At 35.9% G+C, this 17314-nt stretch overlaps 1 protein-coding gene across 5 annotated transcripts in view; it reads left to right on the top strand.

Moving 5' to 3' along the window:
* TMEM156 (transmembrane protein 156) overlaps positions 1-17314 on the top strand; it is a 51868-nt gene that overhangs the window by 14265 nt on the left and 20289 nt on the right. For all 5 annotated transcript variants that reach the window (XM_047798727.1, XM_047798725.1, XM_047798726.1 and 2 more), the window contains one exon: positions 16029-16298. In XM_047798727.1, coding sequence (XP_047654683.1) covers positions 16029-16298 — 270 coding nt within the window. The remainder of the gene's footprint in view (positions 1-16028; positions 16299-17314) is intronic.

Below are 17314 nucleotides of genomic sequence, written 5' to 3'. Positions count from 1 at the left end.
GTTGAGCATTTTTTCATGTGTTTGCTGGCCATCTGTATATCTTCTTTGGAGAAATGTCTATTCAGGTCTTTTGCCCATTTTTCCATTGATTGATTGGCTTTTTTGCTGTTGGGTTGTATAAGTTGTTTATATATTCTAGAGATTAAGCCCTTGTCGGTTGCATCATTTGACACTATTTTCTCCCATTCTGTAAGTTGTCTTTTTGTTTTCTTTTTGGTTTCCTTTGCTGTGCCAAAGCTTTTCAGTTTGATGAGGTCCCATGGGTTTATTTTTGCTCTAATTTCTATTGCTTTGGGAGACTGACCTGAGAAAATATTCATGATATTGATGTCAGAGAGTGTTTTGCCTATGTTTTCTTCTAGGAATTTGATGGTGGTTTGACTATTTTTTTTTAAAGACATAATTTATACACAATAAAATGGAAAGATCATAAGTGTTCAGTTTCATGAATTTTGACCATTGGGTGTACCTATGTAACTATTGCTCCAAACAAGAATCAGATTTTCATCACTCTTAGAAAGATTCCTGCTGCTCTTTCCTATGAAATCTCCTTTCATCCTCAGGGCAACTTTCTGGCCTACATCATGAAAGTTTAATTTTGTCCCTTCTTATATTTTGTAGAAATAGAATAATCACAGAGTATCTGTTTTGGGCCTGGCTTCTTTACCTTAGCATAATGTTTTTGAGATTCATCCATGTTACTGTGAGTATCAGTAGGTCCCTTCTGTTTATTAAGTAGGTCATTGTTCATATAGACCACATTTGTCCATTCAGCCACTGGATTGTTTCCAGTTTGGGGCTATTACAAATATTTGGCTATGAACATTCCTCTATGATTCTTTTATAAGCTTATGTTTTCATTTCTTTTGGGTAACCATCTAGTAGTGAAATAGCTGATTATATTTATTTTTATAAGAAATCACCAAATGCTTCTCCAAAGTAGTTATACTAGTTGTTTCTCATGGTAAAAATTTCTTATTGTCTCTGGGTTACATGTAATATACTAGAGCAATAACATTTAGAAAATATACTATCGAAATAATCCATGCATCTTCCAAAGTTCCCTGACAATGAGTTAACAGAGGAATAGCCCAGGTATTGGGAAAATATGACACACAGAGTAGTTTCTAGAACTCCTGTTGTGCGCCAAACAATGAAAATTTTATTTTAAATTCTCACCTTTTAAGGGTCAACAAATGGGTGAATATCTGTTCTTGGAGTCATACCTTGAAAAACACTCCTGGCACAAAATATCTAAAAATATGATATAAAACATATGGAAAACTTACATAGTTGAACTAATAAGAAATTAGGAAAACTTCTTAAAAACAGAAAATGACTAGAAATTACAAATCTAGGTCGATGAGCAAAAGCAAAGAAATTGGTCACTTCAGGAGTATCTACCAATTCCTGGTGGCTAGAGTCTCAGCTTCACTGAATCGGATATGGGCAGGACAGAAGTCAGCTGTGAGTCTGGGACCTAAAACATGATATGCTCTATGAAAGAGGAATCAGGGAAAAAAACCCTTTTGGTCTGTAAGTAACTTTGTCTACATCCAGGCTCTGGAGAGCATAAAGAACAAAATTCCTCTGAGAGTCTGTGAACACAAGATGGTCATAATTTGGATATTGAGGTGTGAAAAGCCCAATCCAAAATTTTAGTAAAGTGATGTTGGATTAATAGTACCATTAGATATCAAGTAGAGGCAAATACCTATCCTCTCTGGAGAAAAATATCTTCAAACCAGATCTCCAATATTCCTGAATAAGATTCTAAGGAACATGAGCTGCTATAAAAAAATCATAAAATATATTAAGACTCCAGTTGACGAGAGTCAACAGAAATAACAAATAGGATCAGATCTTTGAAGAATTCAGATATTAGAATTATGAGATGCAAAATCAGTATTTAATTTGTTCCAATACATAAAAAATGGTATCGAAAACATGAGGAAGAAACAAGATTGTTAAGTCATTAAGCATATTTGAAAAAGAACCCAACTAGAAATTCAAAATATAAAAATATAATCACTCGAAGTAGAAACACAAGGAATGGAATAAACAGATTAGATGCAACTGAATAATGAACTGATGAAATGGAATACAGATCTAAAGAAACTATCTAGAACACATTTCAGAGAACAAAAGAAATAGAAAATATAGAACAAAATTTAGTCAGAAATAGCCCTTGGATTTCCTGTGTATCTCACAGCATAACTACATAGCATTGCTTCTACAGTAGCTGTGGTTCGATCCCTGGGTCGGGAACTTCCATATGCCGAAAGTGCAGCCACTTGTTAAAAAAAAAAAAAAAAAGAAGAAGAAAAAGAAAAAGCCCTCTATGGGAGAGCAAAGGGAGATATTTCTGGTTAAATCTACAAAAGGAGAGAAGATTCAGAATGGGAAAAATGTTTGTAGATATGTGGCTGATAATTTTACAGAAGTGATGAAGGACTCAAATCCTCAGATTCAGGAAACCCAATAAATTCTAGATATAATAAATAAAAATAAATTTTGTGGAACATGAAAACTAGAGATCTTAAAAATATCCAGAGATAAAGGCAGATCGTCTTCAAAGGAACAATAATTAGGCTGAGAACTCCCTTTTTTGAAAGCGACAATGACAATCAGAAGGCAATGGCATATACTCTGACATCAACTTTACAAATGTTTAGGTCAGTCTCCCAAAGCAACAGAAATGGAAGCAAAAATAAACCAATGGGACCTAATCAAACTGACAAGCTTTGGCACAGCAAAGGAAACCAAAAAGAAAACAAAAAGACAACTTACAGAATGGGAGAAAATAGTGTCAAATGATGCAACCGACAAGGGCTTAATCTCTAGAATATATAAACAACTTATACAACCCAACAGCAAAAAAGCCAATCAATCAATGGAAAAATGGGCAAAAGACCTGAATAGACATTTCTCCAAAGAAGATACACAGATGGCCAACAAGCACATAAAAAATGCTCAACATCACTGATTATAAGAGAAATGCAAATCAAAACTACCATAAGATATCACCTCACACCAGTCAGAATGGCCATCATTAATAAGTCCACAAATAACAAAGGCTGGAGGGGCTGTGGAGAAAAGGGAACCCTCCTGCACTGTTGGTGGGAATGTAAACTGGTACAACCACTATGGAGAGCAGTATGGAGGTCCCTTAGAAAACTATACATAGAACTACCATACGACCCAGCAATCCCACTCTTGGGAATATATCCGGACAAAACTCTACTTAAAAGAGACACATGCACCCACATGTTTATTGCAGCACTATTCACAATAGCCAAGACATGGAAACAACCCAAATGTCCATCAACGGATGGTTGGATTAGGAAGATGTGGTATATATACAGAATGGAATACCACTCAGCCATAAAAAAGAACAAAATAATGCCATTGCGGCAACATGGATGGAACTAGAGACTCTCATCCTGAGTGAAGTCAGTCACAGAGAGAAAGACAAATACCATATAATATCACGTATAACTGGAATCTAATATAGGGCACAAATGAACCTTTCCACAGAAAAGAAAATTATGCACTTGGAGAATAGACTTGTGGTTGCCAAGAGGGAGGGGGAGGAGGTAGGATGTATTGGGAGCTTGGGGTTAATAGATGAAAACTATTGCCTTTGGAATGGATTAGCAATGAGATCTTGTTGTGTAGCACTGGGTACTATGTCTAGTCACTTATGATGGAGCATGGTAATGTGAGAAAATAGAATGTGTACATGTATGTATAACTGGGTCACCATGCTGTACAGTAGGAAAATAAATTGTATTGGGGAAATAATAATTAAAAATAATTAATTAAAAAGAAGACAATGGCATAATGACTGCAAAGTACTGAGGCAAAATTATTGTCAGTCTAGAATTGGTGAGATGTACCTTTTCAGATAACCAAAAACAAAAGTTTACAATCAGAAGATCCTAAGTGAAGGAAATGCTAGAGAATTAATTTCAGGAGAAAGAATATAATCCCAGCAGGAAGGCCAGAGATGCAAGAAGAAATGGTGGGGAAAAAACCCTCAACAAGTATAAACATTAGTGAATATAAATAAATATTAACTGTATAAAAAAATTAACTACTAATTTATGCATCAGTGAAAAAAATAAGATAGAATTGAGATGTTCAAAGACAGTACAAAAAGGAAAATCTACAAGCCAATCTCATTTATAAACATAGATAAAACATATTTAAACAAAACATTAAGAATCTGATTGCAGCAATGTATAAAAATGATCAAATTAGGTTTACTCTTGGAATGCAAGATTGAATTAACATTAGAAAATCTAATAATGTAATTCATTGCATTAACTGATTAAAGAATACAGACCATATAATCATCTCTATAATTGTTGAAAGAGCATTCAATTATTTTCAACAGCCCTTACAATTAAAAACTCTTATCAAACTAGGAATTGAACTTCCTTAAACTGAAAGAGGGTCTCTAAAAATGATTATATCATTCTCAGAAATGAACATCATAAACATTCTTTTCAAAATCAGCAGCAAGGAGTTCCCACTTTGGCACAGCAAGTTAAAGATCTGCATTGCTGCAGCTGTGGCATAGGTCTCAGCTGTGGTTTATTATTTTATTTTAAATTAAAAAACATTTTTTTGTCTTTTTAGGGTTGCACCAACAGCATAGGGAAGTTCCCAGTCTAGGGGTTGAATTGGAGCTGTAGCTGCCAGCTATGCCACAGCCACAGCAATGAGGGATCCAAGCCATGTCTGCAACCTACACTGTAGCTCACGGCAACACCAGATCCTTAACCCACTGAGCAAGGCCAGGGATTGAACCCACATCCTCATGGATACTAGTGGGGTTCGTTACCACTGAGCCATGAAGGGAAGGCTCTCAGCTATTGTTTGGATTCATCCCTGGCCTGGAAATTTCCATATGTTGTGGTTGCAGCCCCCCCCCCAAAAAAAAAGATCAGGATCAAGCAAGGCTGTCCATTTCCAATAATTCTAGTTGTCATGGTACTAGAGGTCCTAGTTAGTGCAGTAGACAAGCAAAAGAAATAAAAGCTGTAAGGATTGAAAAGCAAGAAATAATGATGTCAGTATTTGCAGTTAATATGCATATCTGCATAGAAAACATAAAAGATTTATAGGAAAAAAATAAAAGGAATAAGAAGTTTACGAAGTAGTAAAAATCAAATTGATATTTAAGAGTCAATTGTGTTTCCACATCCTACTAACAAACAGTAAACATGTTTCTTAAAAGATACTATTGGCAATAGAAACAAAAAGTAGGGTACCTAGGAGGATATCTAATGAGAGATGTATAGGACCATAATGGTGAAAATTTAGAAACTTTAATAAAAGTTATCAAAGAAGACCTCTATAAACAGAGAGAAAGAAATGAGTGATAAGAGAAACTCAGTATCAACTCTTCTGTCTTCAATTAACTTTGACATTCAAGTCAGAATCACAACTGGGCTCTTCACTGAACTTAGCCGATTATAAATTTATTGGGAGTTCCCATCATGGCGCAGCGGAAATGAATCTGACTAGGAACCATGAGGTTGTGGGTTTGATCCCTGGCCTTGCTCAGTGGGTTAAGGATCTGGCATTGCCATGAGCAGTGGTGTTGGCCACAGACCTGGCTCGGATCCAGCATTGCTGTGGCTCTGGCCTAGGCTGGCAGCTAGAGCTCTGATTAGACCTCCTAGCCTGGAAACCTCCACATGCTGCAGGTGCAGCCCTAAAAGGACAAAAGACAAAAAAAATTTTTTTTATTGGAAAGGGCAAAAGGCCAAGAATTGCTGAGATATTCCTAAAGAAAATGAACAGATGAGGGGAATTTTCTTATCAGTTATAAAAGCTTTACCAAGCAAAAGTAATTAAGTCAGTAAGATATCTTTGCCAAGATAGAAAAATGGACAAACAGAACAAAATGGAGAACCCAGAAACACAATCATGGATACTTGATAGATGACAGAGGTGTCATTACAGACAATGGGGAAAATATAGACTGCTTAAAAATTGCTAGTACAAAGGATTATCATGTATGAAAAAAATTAATTTGGTTTCCTACTTCACACTGTACACAATTCCAGATAGATTAAGAACTTAAATGTAAATGGCTTATTAGACACAACTTAGAATAGATTTACAAGGAGATCCTGCTGAATAGCATTGAGAACTTTGTCTAGATACTCATGTTGCAACAGAAGAAAGCGTGGGGGAAAAATATAATTGTAATGTACACATGTAAGGATAACCTGACCCCCTTGCTGTACAGTGGGAAAATAAAAAAAATTATTTAAAAAATAAATAAAATGAAAAAAAATGTAAACAGCAAAACTTTAAAACTTTTAGAAGAAGATATGGGTGAAGATCTTTTTAAATTTAAAGGAGAAGGATTTCTTAAACAAGGCACAAAGCACAAATTGTAAAGAAAATAATTGATAAATTCAACACATTCAAATTGAGAGCTTCTTTTAACTAAAAGTGCATAAAGAAAATGAATAGACAAGGTATACAAACTATGAGAAAATATCTTGATAAAAAATATAAAGAACTTCTTCAAATGTTAAATAAAGTTAAAGAACTCCTAAACATTAGTAAGAAAAAGATAAACCGCCTCACAGAAAAATAGAAAAACGGAAAGAATAGGGAAAACTAGGAAAATACACTTTTAAATCATGATGAGAGTCTATTTAACATTCACCAAATTGTCAAAACTTGAAAAGCATTGGCCAAGGTATATTTCAATGGGAACCTTTATACACTGCAGGTGGGAGGATAAAGTGGTACAACTACTTGGTATAATAATTTAGCATTTTCTAGTAAAATCAAAGATGTGCATACTGAACACCCAGCAATTTTCATTCAATATGTTTGTTAGAGAAACTTCTATATTTGTATAGCAGGAGACATGTCCATGAATATTCATAGCAGTGTTATTTAAAAATAAGCTAACATAATTTACGTATAATAAAACACTGCCACTTTTAAGTATAAAGTTAGAGATTTGATGAAGGTTTACAGCAATGTAACTACCACCACAATCAAGGTATTTCAATACCTCTGAAATATCCCTCTTTCTCCTTTGCAGAAGAACCCTTCTCCTCCTATCAATGTAGTTTTCCATTTCCTAGGGTTTCCTATAAATGGAATCAGAGAGCTCCCATTGTGGCTCAGTTGTAAAGAACCTGACTAGTACCCATGAGGACACAAGTTTGATCCCTGGCCTCTCTGATTGGGCTAAGGATATGTATGGCATTGCTGTGAGCTGTGGTATAGGTCTCAGAGGCAGCTCAGATCAGGAGTTGCTATGGCTGTAGTGGAGGCTGGCAGGTGCAGTTCCAATTCGACCCCTAGGCTGGGAACTTCCATGCTGAGGGTGTGTCCCTAAAAAGACACACACACACAAAAAAATGGAATCACACCACATGTAGTCATTGTATCTGGCTTCTTTCCCTTAGCATAATGCATTTTAAGATTTATCTGTGCTAATAAACCCAAGGAGGAACACCCGAGACACATATTAATCAAACTGACCAAAATTAAAGACAAAGAGAAAATCTTGAAAGCAGCTAGGGAAAAGAAACAAGTAACATACAAGGGAACCCCAATAAGGTTATCAGCAGATTTTTCAACAGAAACTCTGCAGGCCAGAAAGGAGTGGCATGATATACTTAATACAATGAAAGGAAAAAACCTCCAACCAAGATTACTCTACCCAGCAAGGCTCTCATTCAGATTTGAAGGAGAAATCAAAACCTTCACAGATAAGCAAAAGCTGAGAGAATTTAGCAACACTAAACCAGCCTTACAACAAATACTAAAGGAACTTCTATAGGCAGAAAAGAAGAAGAGAAGAAGGAAAGGAAAAAGAGCAGCAAAAACAAATCCAAAGTAATTAATAAAATGGCAATAAGAACATACATATCAATAATTACCTTAAATGTGAATGGACTAAAGCCCCAACCAAAAGACATAGATTGGCTGAATGGATACAAAAACAAGACCCATATATATGCTGTCTTCAAGAGACCCATTTCACTTCTAGGGACACATACAAATTGAAAGTGAGAGGATGGAAGAAAATATTTCATGCAAACAAATCTAAAGAAAGCTGGAGTAGCAATACTCATATCAGACAAAATAGACTTTAAAATGAAGAATATTTTAAGGGACAAAGAAAGACATTACATAATGATCAAAGTATCAATCCAAGACGATGATATAACAATTTTAAATATCTACACACCCAACACAGGTTCACCACAATATATAAGGCAACTGCTAACAACCTTAAAAGGAGAAATCAACAATAACATAATAATAGTGGGGGACTTTAACACCCCACTTACAGCAATAGACAGATCAACCAGACAGAAAATCAATAAGGAAACACAGGCCCTGAATGAAGCATTAAACCAGATGGACTTAATAGATATTTATAGGACATTTCATCCAAAAGCAACAAAATACACATTCTTCTCAAGTGCCCATGGAACATTCTCTAAAATTGATCATGTCCTGGGCTACAAATCCAACCTCAGTAACTTTAAGAAAATTGAAATCATATCAAGCATCTTTCCCAACCACAATGCTATACGACTGGAAATCAACAAGAAAAAAACCGCAAAAAACACAAACACGTGGAGACTCAACAACATGCTACTGTACAACCAATGGATCACTGAAGAAATCAAAGAGGAAATTAAAAAATACCTAGCAGCAAATGACAATGAAGATACGACACTCCAAAACCTACAGTATGCAGCAAAAGCCATTCTAAGACGAAAGTTTATAGCAATACAAGCCCACCTCAGGAAAAAAGAAAAAGCCCAGATAAACAAGCTAACTTTACATCTAAAGCAGCTCAAGAGAGAACAGACAAGACCTAAAGTTAGTATAAGGAAAGAAATCATAAAGATCAGAACAGAAATCAATGAAATAGAAACAAGGAAAACCATAGAAAAGATCAATGAAACGAAAAGATGGTTCTTTGAAAAGATCAGCAAAATTGATAAACCACCAGCCACACTTATCAACCGAAAAAGAGAGAGGACTCAAATCAATAAAATTAGAAATGAAAAAGGAGAAGTAACAATGGACATCACAGAAATACAAAAGATCATAAGAGACTACTATATGCCAATAAAATGGAAAACCTAGAAGAAATGGACAAATTCTTAGGAAAGTACAATCTTCCTAGACTAAACCAAGATGAAATAGAAAAGATGAATGGACCCATCACAAGAACTGAAATTGAAACTATGATTAAAAAACTTCCAACAAATAAAAGTCCAGGACCAGATGGCTTCACAGGCGAATTCTATCAAACATTTAGAGAAGAGCTAACACCTCTCCTTCTGAAACTATTTCAAAAAATTACAGAGGAATTCTATGAGGCCACCATCACCCTGATACCAAAACCAGACAAAGATTCCACAAAAAAAGAAAACTACAGGCCAATTTCACTGATGAACATCAATGCAAAAATCCTCAACAAAATACTAGAAAACCACATCCAACAATACTTTCAAAGGATTGTACATCATGATCAAGTGGGATTTATCCCAGGGATGCAAGGGTTCTTCAATATCCGCAAATCCATCAGTGTGATACACCACATTAACTGTGAATAAACTGAAGAATAAAAACCATACGATCCTCTCAATAGATGCGGAAAAAGCCTTTGACAAAATCCAACACCCATTTCTGATAAAAACCCTTCAGAAAGTGGGCATAACGGGAACCTACCTCAACGTGATAAAGGCCGTATACGACAAACCCACAGCAAACATCATTCTCAATGGTGAAAAGCTGAAAGAATTCCCGCTGAGATCAGGAACTAGACAAGGATGTGCGCTTTCACCACTACTCTTCAACATAGTTCTGGAAGTCCTAGCCACAGCAATCAGAGGAGTAAAAGAAGTAAAAGGAGTCCAAATTGGAAAGGAAGAAGTAAAACTATCCCTATTTGCAGATGACATGATACTATACCTAGAGAATCCTAAAGACTCTACCAGAAAACTGTTAGAGCTCATCTGCGAATTTGGCAAAGTCGCAGGATACAAAATCAATACACAGAAATCGACGGCATTCCTATACACTAACAATGAAAGAGCAGAAAGAGAAATTAGGGAAGCAATCCCGTTTACCATCGCATCCAAAAGAATAAAATACCTAGGAGTAAACCTACCTAAAGAGACAAAAGACCTGTACTCTGAAAACTATAAGCCACTGATGAAAGAAATCAAAGAGGACACAAATAGATGAAAGATATACCATGCTCATGGATTAGAAGAGTTAATATTATCAAAATGACTATACTACCTAAGGCAATCTACAGATTCAATGCAATCCCTATCAAATGACCAAGGACATTTTTCACAGAACTTGAACAAAACATGTTAAAGTTTGTTTGGAAGCACAAAAGACCCAGAATAGACAAAGACATCCTGAAAAAGAAAAATGGAGCTGGAGGAATCGGGCTCCTGGACTTAAGACTATACTACAAAGCAGCAGTCATCAAAACTGCATGGTACTGGCACAAAGACAGAACTATAGATCAGTGGAACAGGATAGAAAGCCCAGAATTCAACCCACGTACCTACAACCAACTAATCCATGACAAAGGAAGCAAGAATATACAATGGAGAAAGGACAGCTTGTTCAATAAGTGGTGCTGGGAAAACTGGACAGCCACATGGAAAAGAATGAAATTAGAACACTCCCTAACACCATACACAAAAATAAACTCCAAATGGATTAAAGACCTAGATATAAGACCAGACACTATCAAACTCTTAGAGGAAAACATAGGCCAAACACTCTCTGACATAAATGACAGCAACATCTTCTCAGATCCACCTCTCAGAGTATTGACAACAAAACCAAAAATAAACAAATGGGACCTACTCAAACTTCAAAGTTTCTGCACAGCAAAGGAAACCCTAAACAAAACGAAAAGACAACCCACAGAATGGAAGAAAATCTTTGCAAGTGAATCCACTGACAAGGGATTAATCTCCAAAATGTATAAACACCTTCTGCAGCTCCATACCAAAAAAACCCAAATAACCCCATCAAAAAATGGGCAGAAGATCTAAAAAGACAGTTCTCCATAGAAGACATACAGATGGCCAAAAAACACATGAAAAGATGTTCAACATCACTCATTATTAGAGAGATGCAAATGAAAACCACTCTGAGGTACCACCTTACACCAGCCAGAGAATGGCCATCATCCAAAAGTCTACAAACAAGAAGTGCTGGAGAGGGTGTGGAGAAAAAGGAACCCTAGTACATATGTTGGTGGGATTGTAAATTGGTGCAACCACTGTGGAAAAGTGGTTTCCACAGTATGGAGGTACCTCAATAAACTAATATAGAACTATCGTATGATCTAGCAATCCCACTCCTGGGCATATATCCTGACAAAACTTTCATTCAAAAAGATACATGCACCCCTATGTTCTTTGCAGCACTATTTACCATAGCCAAAACATGGAAACAACCTAAATGTCCATCGAGAGAGGAGTGGATCCAGAAGATGTGGTACATATACACAATGGAATATTACTCAGCCATCAAAAAGAATGAAATACCAGCATTTTTTGCAACATGGATGGACCTAGAAATTATCATGCTAAGTGAAGTCAGCCATACAATGAGACACCAACATCAAACGCTTTCACTGACATGTGGAATCTGAAAAAAGGACAGACTGAACTTCTTTGCAGAACAGATGCTGACTCACAGACATTGAAAAACTTATGGTCTCCGGAGGAGACAGTTTGGGGGGGTGGGGGGATATGTTTGGGCTGTGGGATGGAAATCCTGTGAAATCAGATTGTTATGATCATTATACAACTACAGATGTGATAAATTCATTTGAGTAATAAAAATAAATATATAAAAAAGTTTTATCTGTGCTGTTGCTTGTGTGATTATTTTCTTCCTTTTTGTTTCTAGTAGTATTTCGTTATATGGATATGTCAGGAATTATTTATATATTCACTAGTTGTTGGACTTTTGGATTGTTTCCAGTTTTTGGATATGATAAATTTTAATTTATTTATTTGTCTTTTTTCTGGCTGCACCCGCCAGCTTATGGCAATGCTGGATGCTTAACCCACTGAGCAAGGCCGGGGATTGAACCTGCATCCTCATGGATGCTAGTTAGATTCAGTTCTGCTGAGCCACAATGGGAATTCCTATGATAAATTTTAAAAGTGCCAGGAAAATTCATGCACAGGTATTTGTGTGGATATATGTTTTTATTTCTCTTTTGTTTACTCCCAGGAGTAGAATTGTTAGGTCATGTGCTAAGTATATGTTTAACTTAAAGAAAATAAAAATGTTTTCCAAAATGGTTGTAACTATTTTACATTCCCACCAGCAATGTATGAGAGTTGTAGCACATAGCAATATTATCCAGAACAGTAAAAATAGGAACAACCCAAATGCTGTCTGAATAATAAATAAATTGTTGTATATTCATTCAAAAGATAGCACAAATAGGCATTCCTGTCCTGACACAGAAGAAATGAATCCAACTAGAAACCATGAAGTTGTGGTTCAATCCCTGCCCTTGCTCAGTGGGTTAAGGATTTGGCATTGCCCTGAGCTGCAGTGTAGGTTGCAGAGGTGGCTTGGATCCAGCATTGCTGTGGCTGTGGTGTAGGCCAGCAGCTGTAGCTCTGATTGGACCCCTAGCCTGGGAACCTTCATATGCCTTGGGTGCAGCCCTAAAAAGCAAAACAAAACAAAACAAAGATAACACAAATAGTTAACTACAGTTATATGTAGCAACACGACTAAAACATAACAAGCAAAAAAAGCAAATCATAGATGAATACACACAATAGAGTCCATATATGTGTATACATTATGCTAATGAACAATGCCGTTTAGGAATATATACATTTCGTAAAGATAAAGGAGTGATAAACACACAATTTGTGATAGTGTTAACTTCTGGGAAAGAAGGAGTGTGTTGGTGTGGGGAGAGAGAGAGTGCTTCAGAGATGTTGCTAATATTGTTTCTTAATCTGATAGGTACATGGATGTTTGTTTATTTTTATTACTCTTTGGCTGGCACAATACATTTTACATGTGCTTATATATGATATGTGTTCACAACAAAAGTTAAAAAAGAAAATAAAGGGAGTTGATGTTTCTTTAGCCTTACTCTTTGCTTTTCTTTAAAAAGAAAAAAATAATTGATCCAGGCATTTGACCTATACCGTAACCTATTTTCCTAATTCTATTTAGTATTCCCTATCTTTTCCCTAAGAGATTGCGGTCTTAGTACTGGAGTGATTCTGGAATGCATTTCTATCTCTGGGAGTGAGAATTTAGATGTCTGATTCTCAGCAATATTAATGGCAGTAGTTAAAGTCATAAATCCTTGTTTATGAAGATGAGAATACAGCCCACGTGAGAACAAAAATGATTGCGTAGAATTCATTTATTTCTTAAAATTATACCAGGAAAGGATGTGTCCTCTGTTTATTTCTTTCCTAATTGAATTATTTAAAACTCATCATAAAATGACCTCATAGCCAAATATAAAAGCTATATCATCAATTCTAGAAAGCCAAGTCTGTCACTCATTGAATAAGAAGACTGCAATATTGACAGTAAAAATTGCTCTATCTCCCTTCTAGGTCATAACACAGGAATATAAATTCAAGAAGTTGAAAATTTCATAAGATGAAAAATGCCAGGGAGGACAATGGAAAGACGGCAAGGAATAAGTTTTGAATGTGTTTTAGTTAATATCAAAAAGCTGTAGATTATAGAGTTCCATTGGATGGTGCATTCCTACCTTCTTCTTGGGACATTATAATAGAAGACAATCTTTTTTTTTCTTTTTTTATGGCCTCATGGTGGCATATGGAAGTTCCCGGGCCAGAGATTGAATCTGTGTGGCAGCTTTGACTTTTGTCGCAGCTGCAGTAATGCCAGATCTTTAACCCACTGTTTGACCCACTGTGTTGGGCCCAGGATTGAACCCGTTCCTCCGCTGCTGCAGTCGGGTTCTTTTGCTTGTTTTGTTTTTTATCATGATTTTTATTTTTTCCATTATAGCTGGTTTACAGTGTTCTGTCAATTTTCTACTGCACAGCAAGGTGACCCATGCAGTCGGATTCTTAACCCACTGCACCACAATGGGAACTCCAAGACAATCTTTAAAAAATTAGTTACAATTTGATTACAACTTTGTTTACAAGTATATTGAGACAGTACCAAATTGAATAAAACACAGCCTCCACCTCCTAAAAATGTGTTCAGAGCTGGAAATTACATGTGAATTATTACAAAAAGCAATTTCAAATGTAGAGTACCAGTAAATGAGCCTTTAATTTATTAAATAATAAAAATATAGTCATCAGTAATGATACATTATGAGATTATTATCAAAGTACAAATTTCATAAGTAAAATAAGTACTTGCACATCAAGCAATAGCTTGATTTTAAGTTTGATTCAAGATGTAGGACTAGGGGTAATTATTCCTAAAAAGGTAGTAATTCTTTTGTTATACTCCACATTATTTAGAAAATTAAAAAAAGATTTTTGCTGCATATGATTATATGAGCAATGGTAAGAAAGCCACATAATGGTGGAATTGAGCAAGTCAGTTATTTTTTCATTCTAGTAAATGACTGCCGGACTGAGACTACCAGAAAGAGAGGTTACTCTTCCTTAGTTTATCATTACTGCTATATAGGGATTCCCAATTTTTATAGAGTGAGCTTTAATTACTTGTGTGGATTAAATCATAGTTAATCCTATCTTAAATAAAGGATGAATTTTTAATTTTTACTTTGGAATATGAGTTTGCATTTTAATAATATACATTTGAGCAATTTTCAAAAGTGTTTACATGTGGGTTGTACTACTTGATGCTACTCTAAGCCCAGGAGGTTAGAGGATCTAGTTGTTATATCTGTTTTAATGAGAAAGTGAGACTCATGGAAACTAAGTAAATGGTTCAAGTATCTTGGCTGATAACACATGCACCCCTAGAGTCTTTGTCTTTTATTTTAAACTCGGTTTCTTTCTAGTAGTCGTCCATTATTTCCATATCTGATCTTTTGTCTTCAGACAAACCTTAAAATTGTGATGTCATCCTGTTAGATTTCATTTTTGGAGATTCAGGTTTGTTGGAATAATGGTCAAAGGTATCGGTTGCTAATCCCTGGGCCATAAGTGTTACCTTAGAAGGAGAAAGGGTCTCTACAGGTGTGATTAAGGTAAGGATCTTGAGCTGGAGAGAGTAGCCCGCCTTATGCAGGTGGGACCTAAAGCTCATCACAAGTGTCCTTGCAAGAGAGAGGCAGAGGGAGGCTTGACCCAGACAGAACAGTAGAAGAGGAGACATAGAGGAGAAGGCAGTGTGTGACTATGGAGGCAGACATGGAGTGATGTGGTCACAAGGCAAGGAATGCCAACAGCCACGAAAAGGTGGAAGAGAGTCAAGGAACAGATTCTTCGCTAGGGCCTTCCGAGGGAGACCTAGATTTTAGACCAGCAAAACTGGAACTGAACTTCTGGCCTTCAGAATGATAAAAGAATACATTTCTCTTGTTTTAAGCCATCAAGATTATAATAATTTGTTACAGATTGTAATAATTTGTCCCTCAGAAACTTGAGCAGAGATGTTCAATTTTCATTCCCTGGCTCAACTCCATGCAGTTGCCTTGAACCTCTATTTTGGAACAGATGGATTCGGAGGAACCTATGGTTTGTCCATTAAAACTTTCTCGGAAGAGAGAGTGGTTAAAATGCTAGGGTTTCCGAGAACTTCTCAGCAGGGGCTTCTCTGAAAATTAATAGGGAAGGTTGGCAAATTGTAGAAAGAAACATTTAAATGGAGTAGATATTGTTAATTCACCTTGAAGCAAAATCTTGTTGCTGATAAACTGAAATGTACTAAATCCGCCTAAGAAAAACTTGGAGCTTATTGTGTATTTGTTTAAATGTCCCAAATTCAAAATTTCACAATAAAGTTTTTTTTTTCTTTTTCCTTTATAGGAAACATGTTGGAGCTATCATGCCTAGAAGTGTGTTTACAACCTAATTTTACCCATTTATTCTCTTATTTAAATTTTTCTTTTGTGACTTTTCTGCAACCAATAAGAGAAACTCAGACTGTTATGGGAATCTTTCTAAATCACTCCAGCTTTCAAAACCTCACTGGGATTTGCCAAGACATCACACGTGAATTTAAAATGTGCTCTTCATGTTTGGCTTGTGAGTCCAAAGGAAACATGGATTTTATTTCTCAGGAACAAACATCAAAAGGTAAATGCAAAAGGAAAGTGGGGATAAAATGCATCCAGGATGAATTAATTTTATTCCATTAAAAAAAAAAAAGCCTTAATAATACATCCAGGTTTAAGTCCAGTGGCGCTGGAACACTCAGCCGTGTGGTGCTTGACGAGGGACTCACAGGATTTGGGATATTAACTTGTTCTTGGTTTACTTTTATTTACTGAAAACAAAATATCTGTGCTTAAATTACATCAAAATGCCACTGGGTATAGGATTATTTAGCCTGCTTTCTTCAAAGGTATTGAAAAAATTATAAGTAAACCTGTAAGTGCTTATATAAAATCACACTTTGATTCCTCAAGGAGTCATTGAATCCTTGATGCATTTGTACCTACTCATGCCCAACATTCATCCACTAATATGGATCTATCTTTTTACTTATTCATTTATCCAGGGAGTCCCTTGATGGCAGGAACTTTGTCTTTGTTCACGGATATTTCTAAATTTTAGCATAATGTCTGATATGAGGCACTTAATAGATACTTGTTTAATGACCGAATTGAACAAATAAAAGAATATGTTAACTGTAATGTCTACTAGACCTTGCACTTATTATGAGATCAATATATATTATTAAATCAATTTGCATCATTGAGAAACCAGATCATTGATTTACAGTTATGAAATATACTAGTGGCCTCAAGCCCAAGCATCACATTTTTTGCAATACCCATTCAGTGAAATTGCTTCCTGAATCACCCCATACTGGTGTTTTTTCCATTCTTGCAGAAGGGGAACAAGATCTCTTGGTATTGACTTTGGATGAAGCACAGTAGCTATATCTTTTTCTGAGTTCTTATTCAAGTAGTACTGTAACTGGGTCAAATTCACCGGAAAGCAAATTGGGGAAATACTTTTATCATGATAGAGAACTAGGAAGTGTTTCAGGAGTTGGTAGCTTACAGAAGCTGCCTCCTTAAAAAATAAAGCAGTGCAGTGATAAGTTATTCCAGTTGCTATGGCTATGTAATAATCACCCCCAAACT

This window comes from Phacochoerus africanus, chromosome 10 (genome assembly GCF_016906955.1).
Source record: "Phacochoerus africanus isolate WHEZ1 chromosome 10, ROS_Pafr_v1, whole genome shotgun sequence".
In the NCBI taxonomy this organism is placed as follows: domain Eukaryota; kingdom Metazoa; phylum Chordata; class Mammalia; order Artiodactyla; family Suidae; genus Phacochoerus; species Phacochoerus africanus.
Note: the sequence above shows the minus strand (reverse complement) of the source record. Positions and strands in the feature narration are given on the sequence as shown.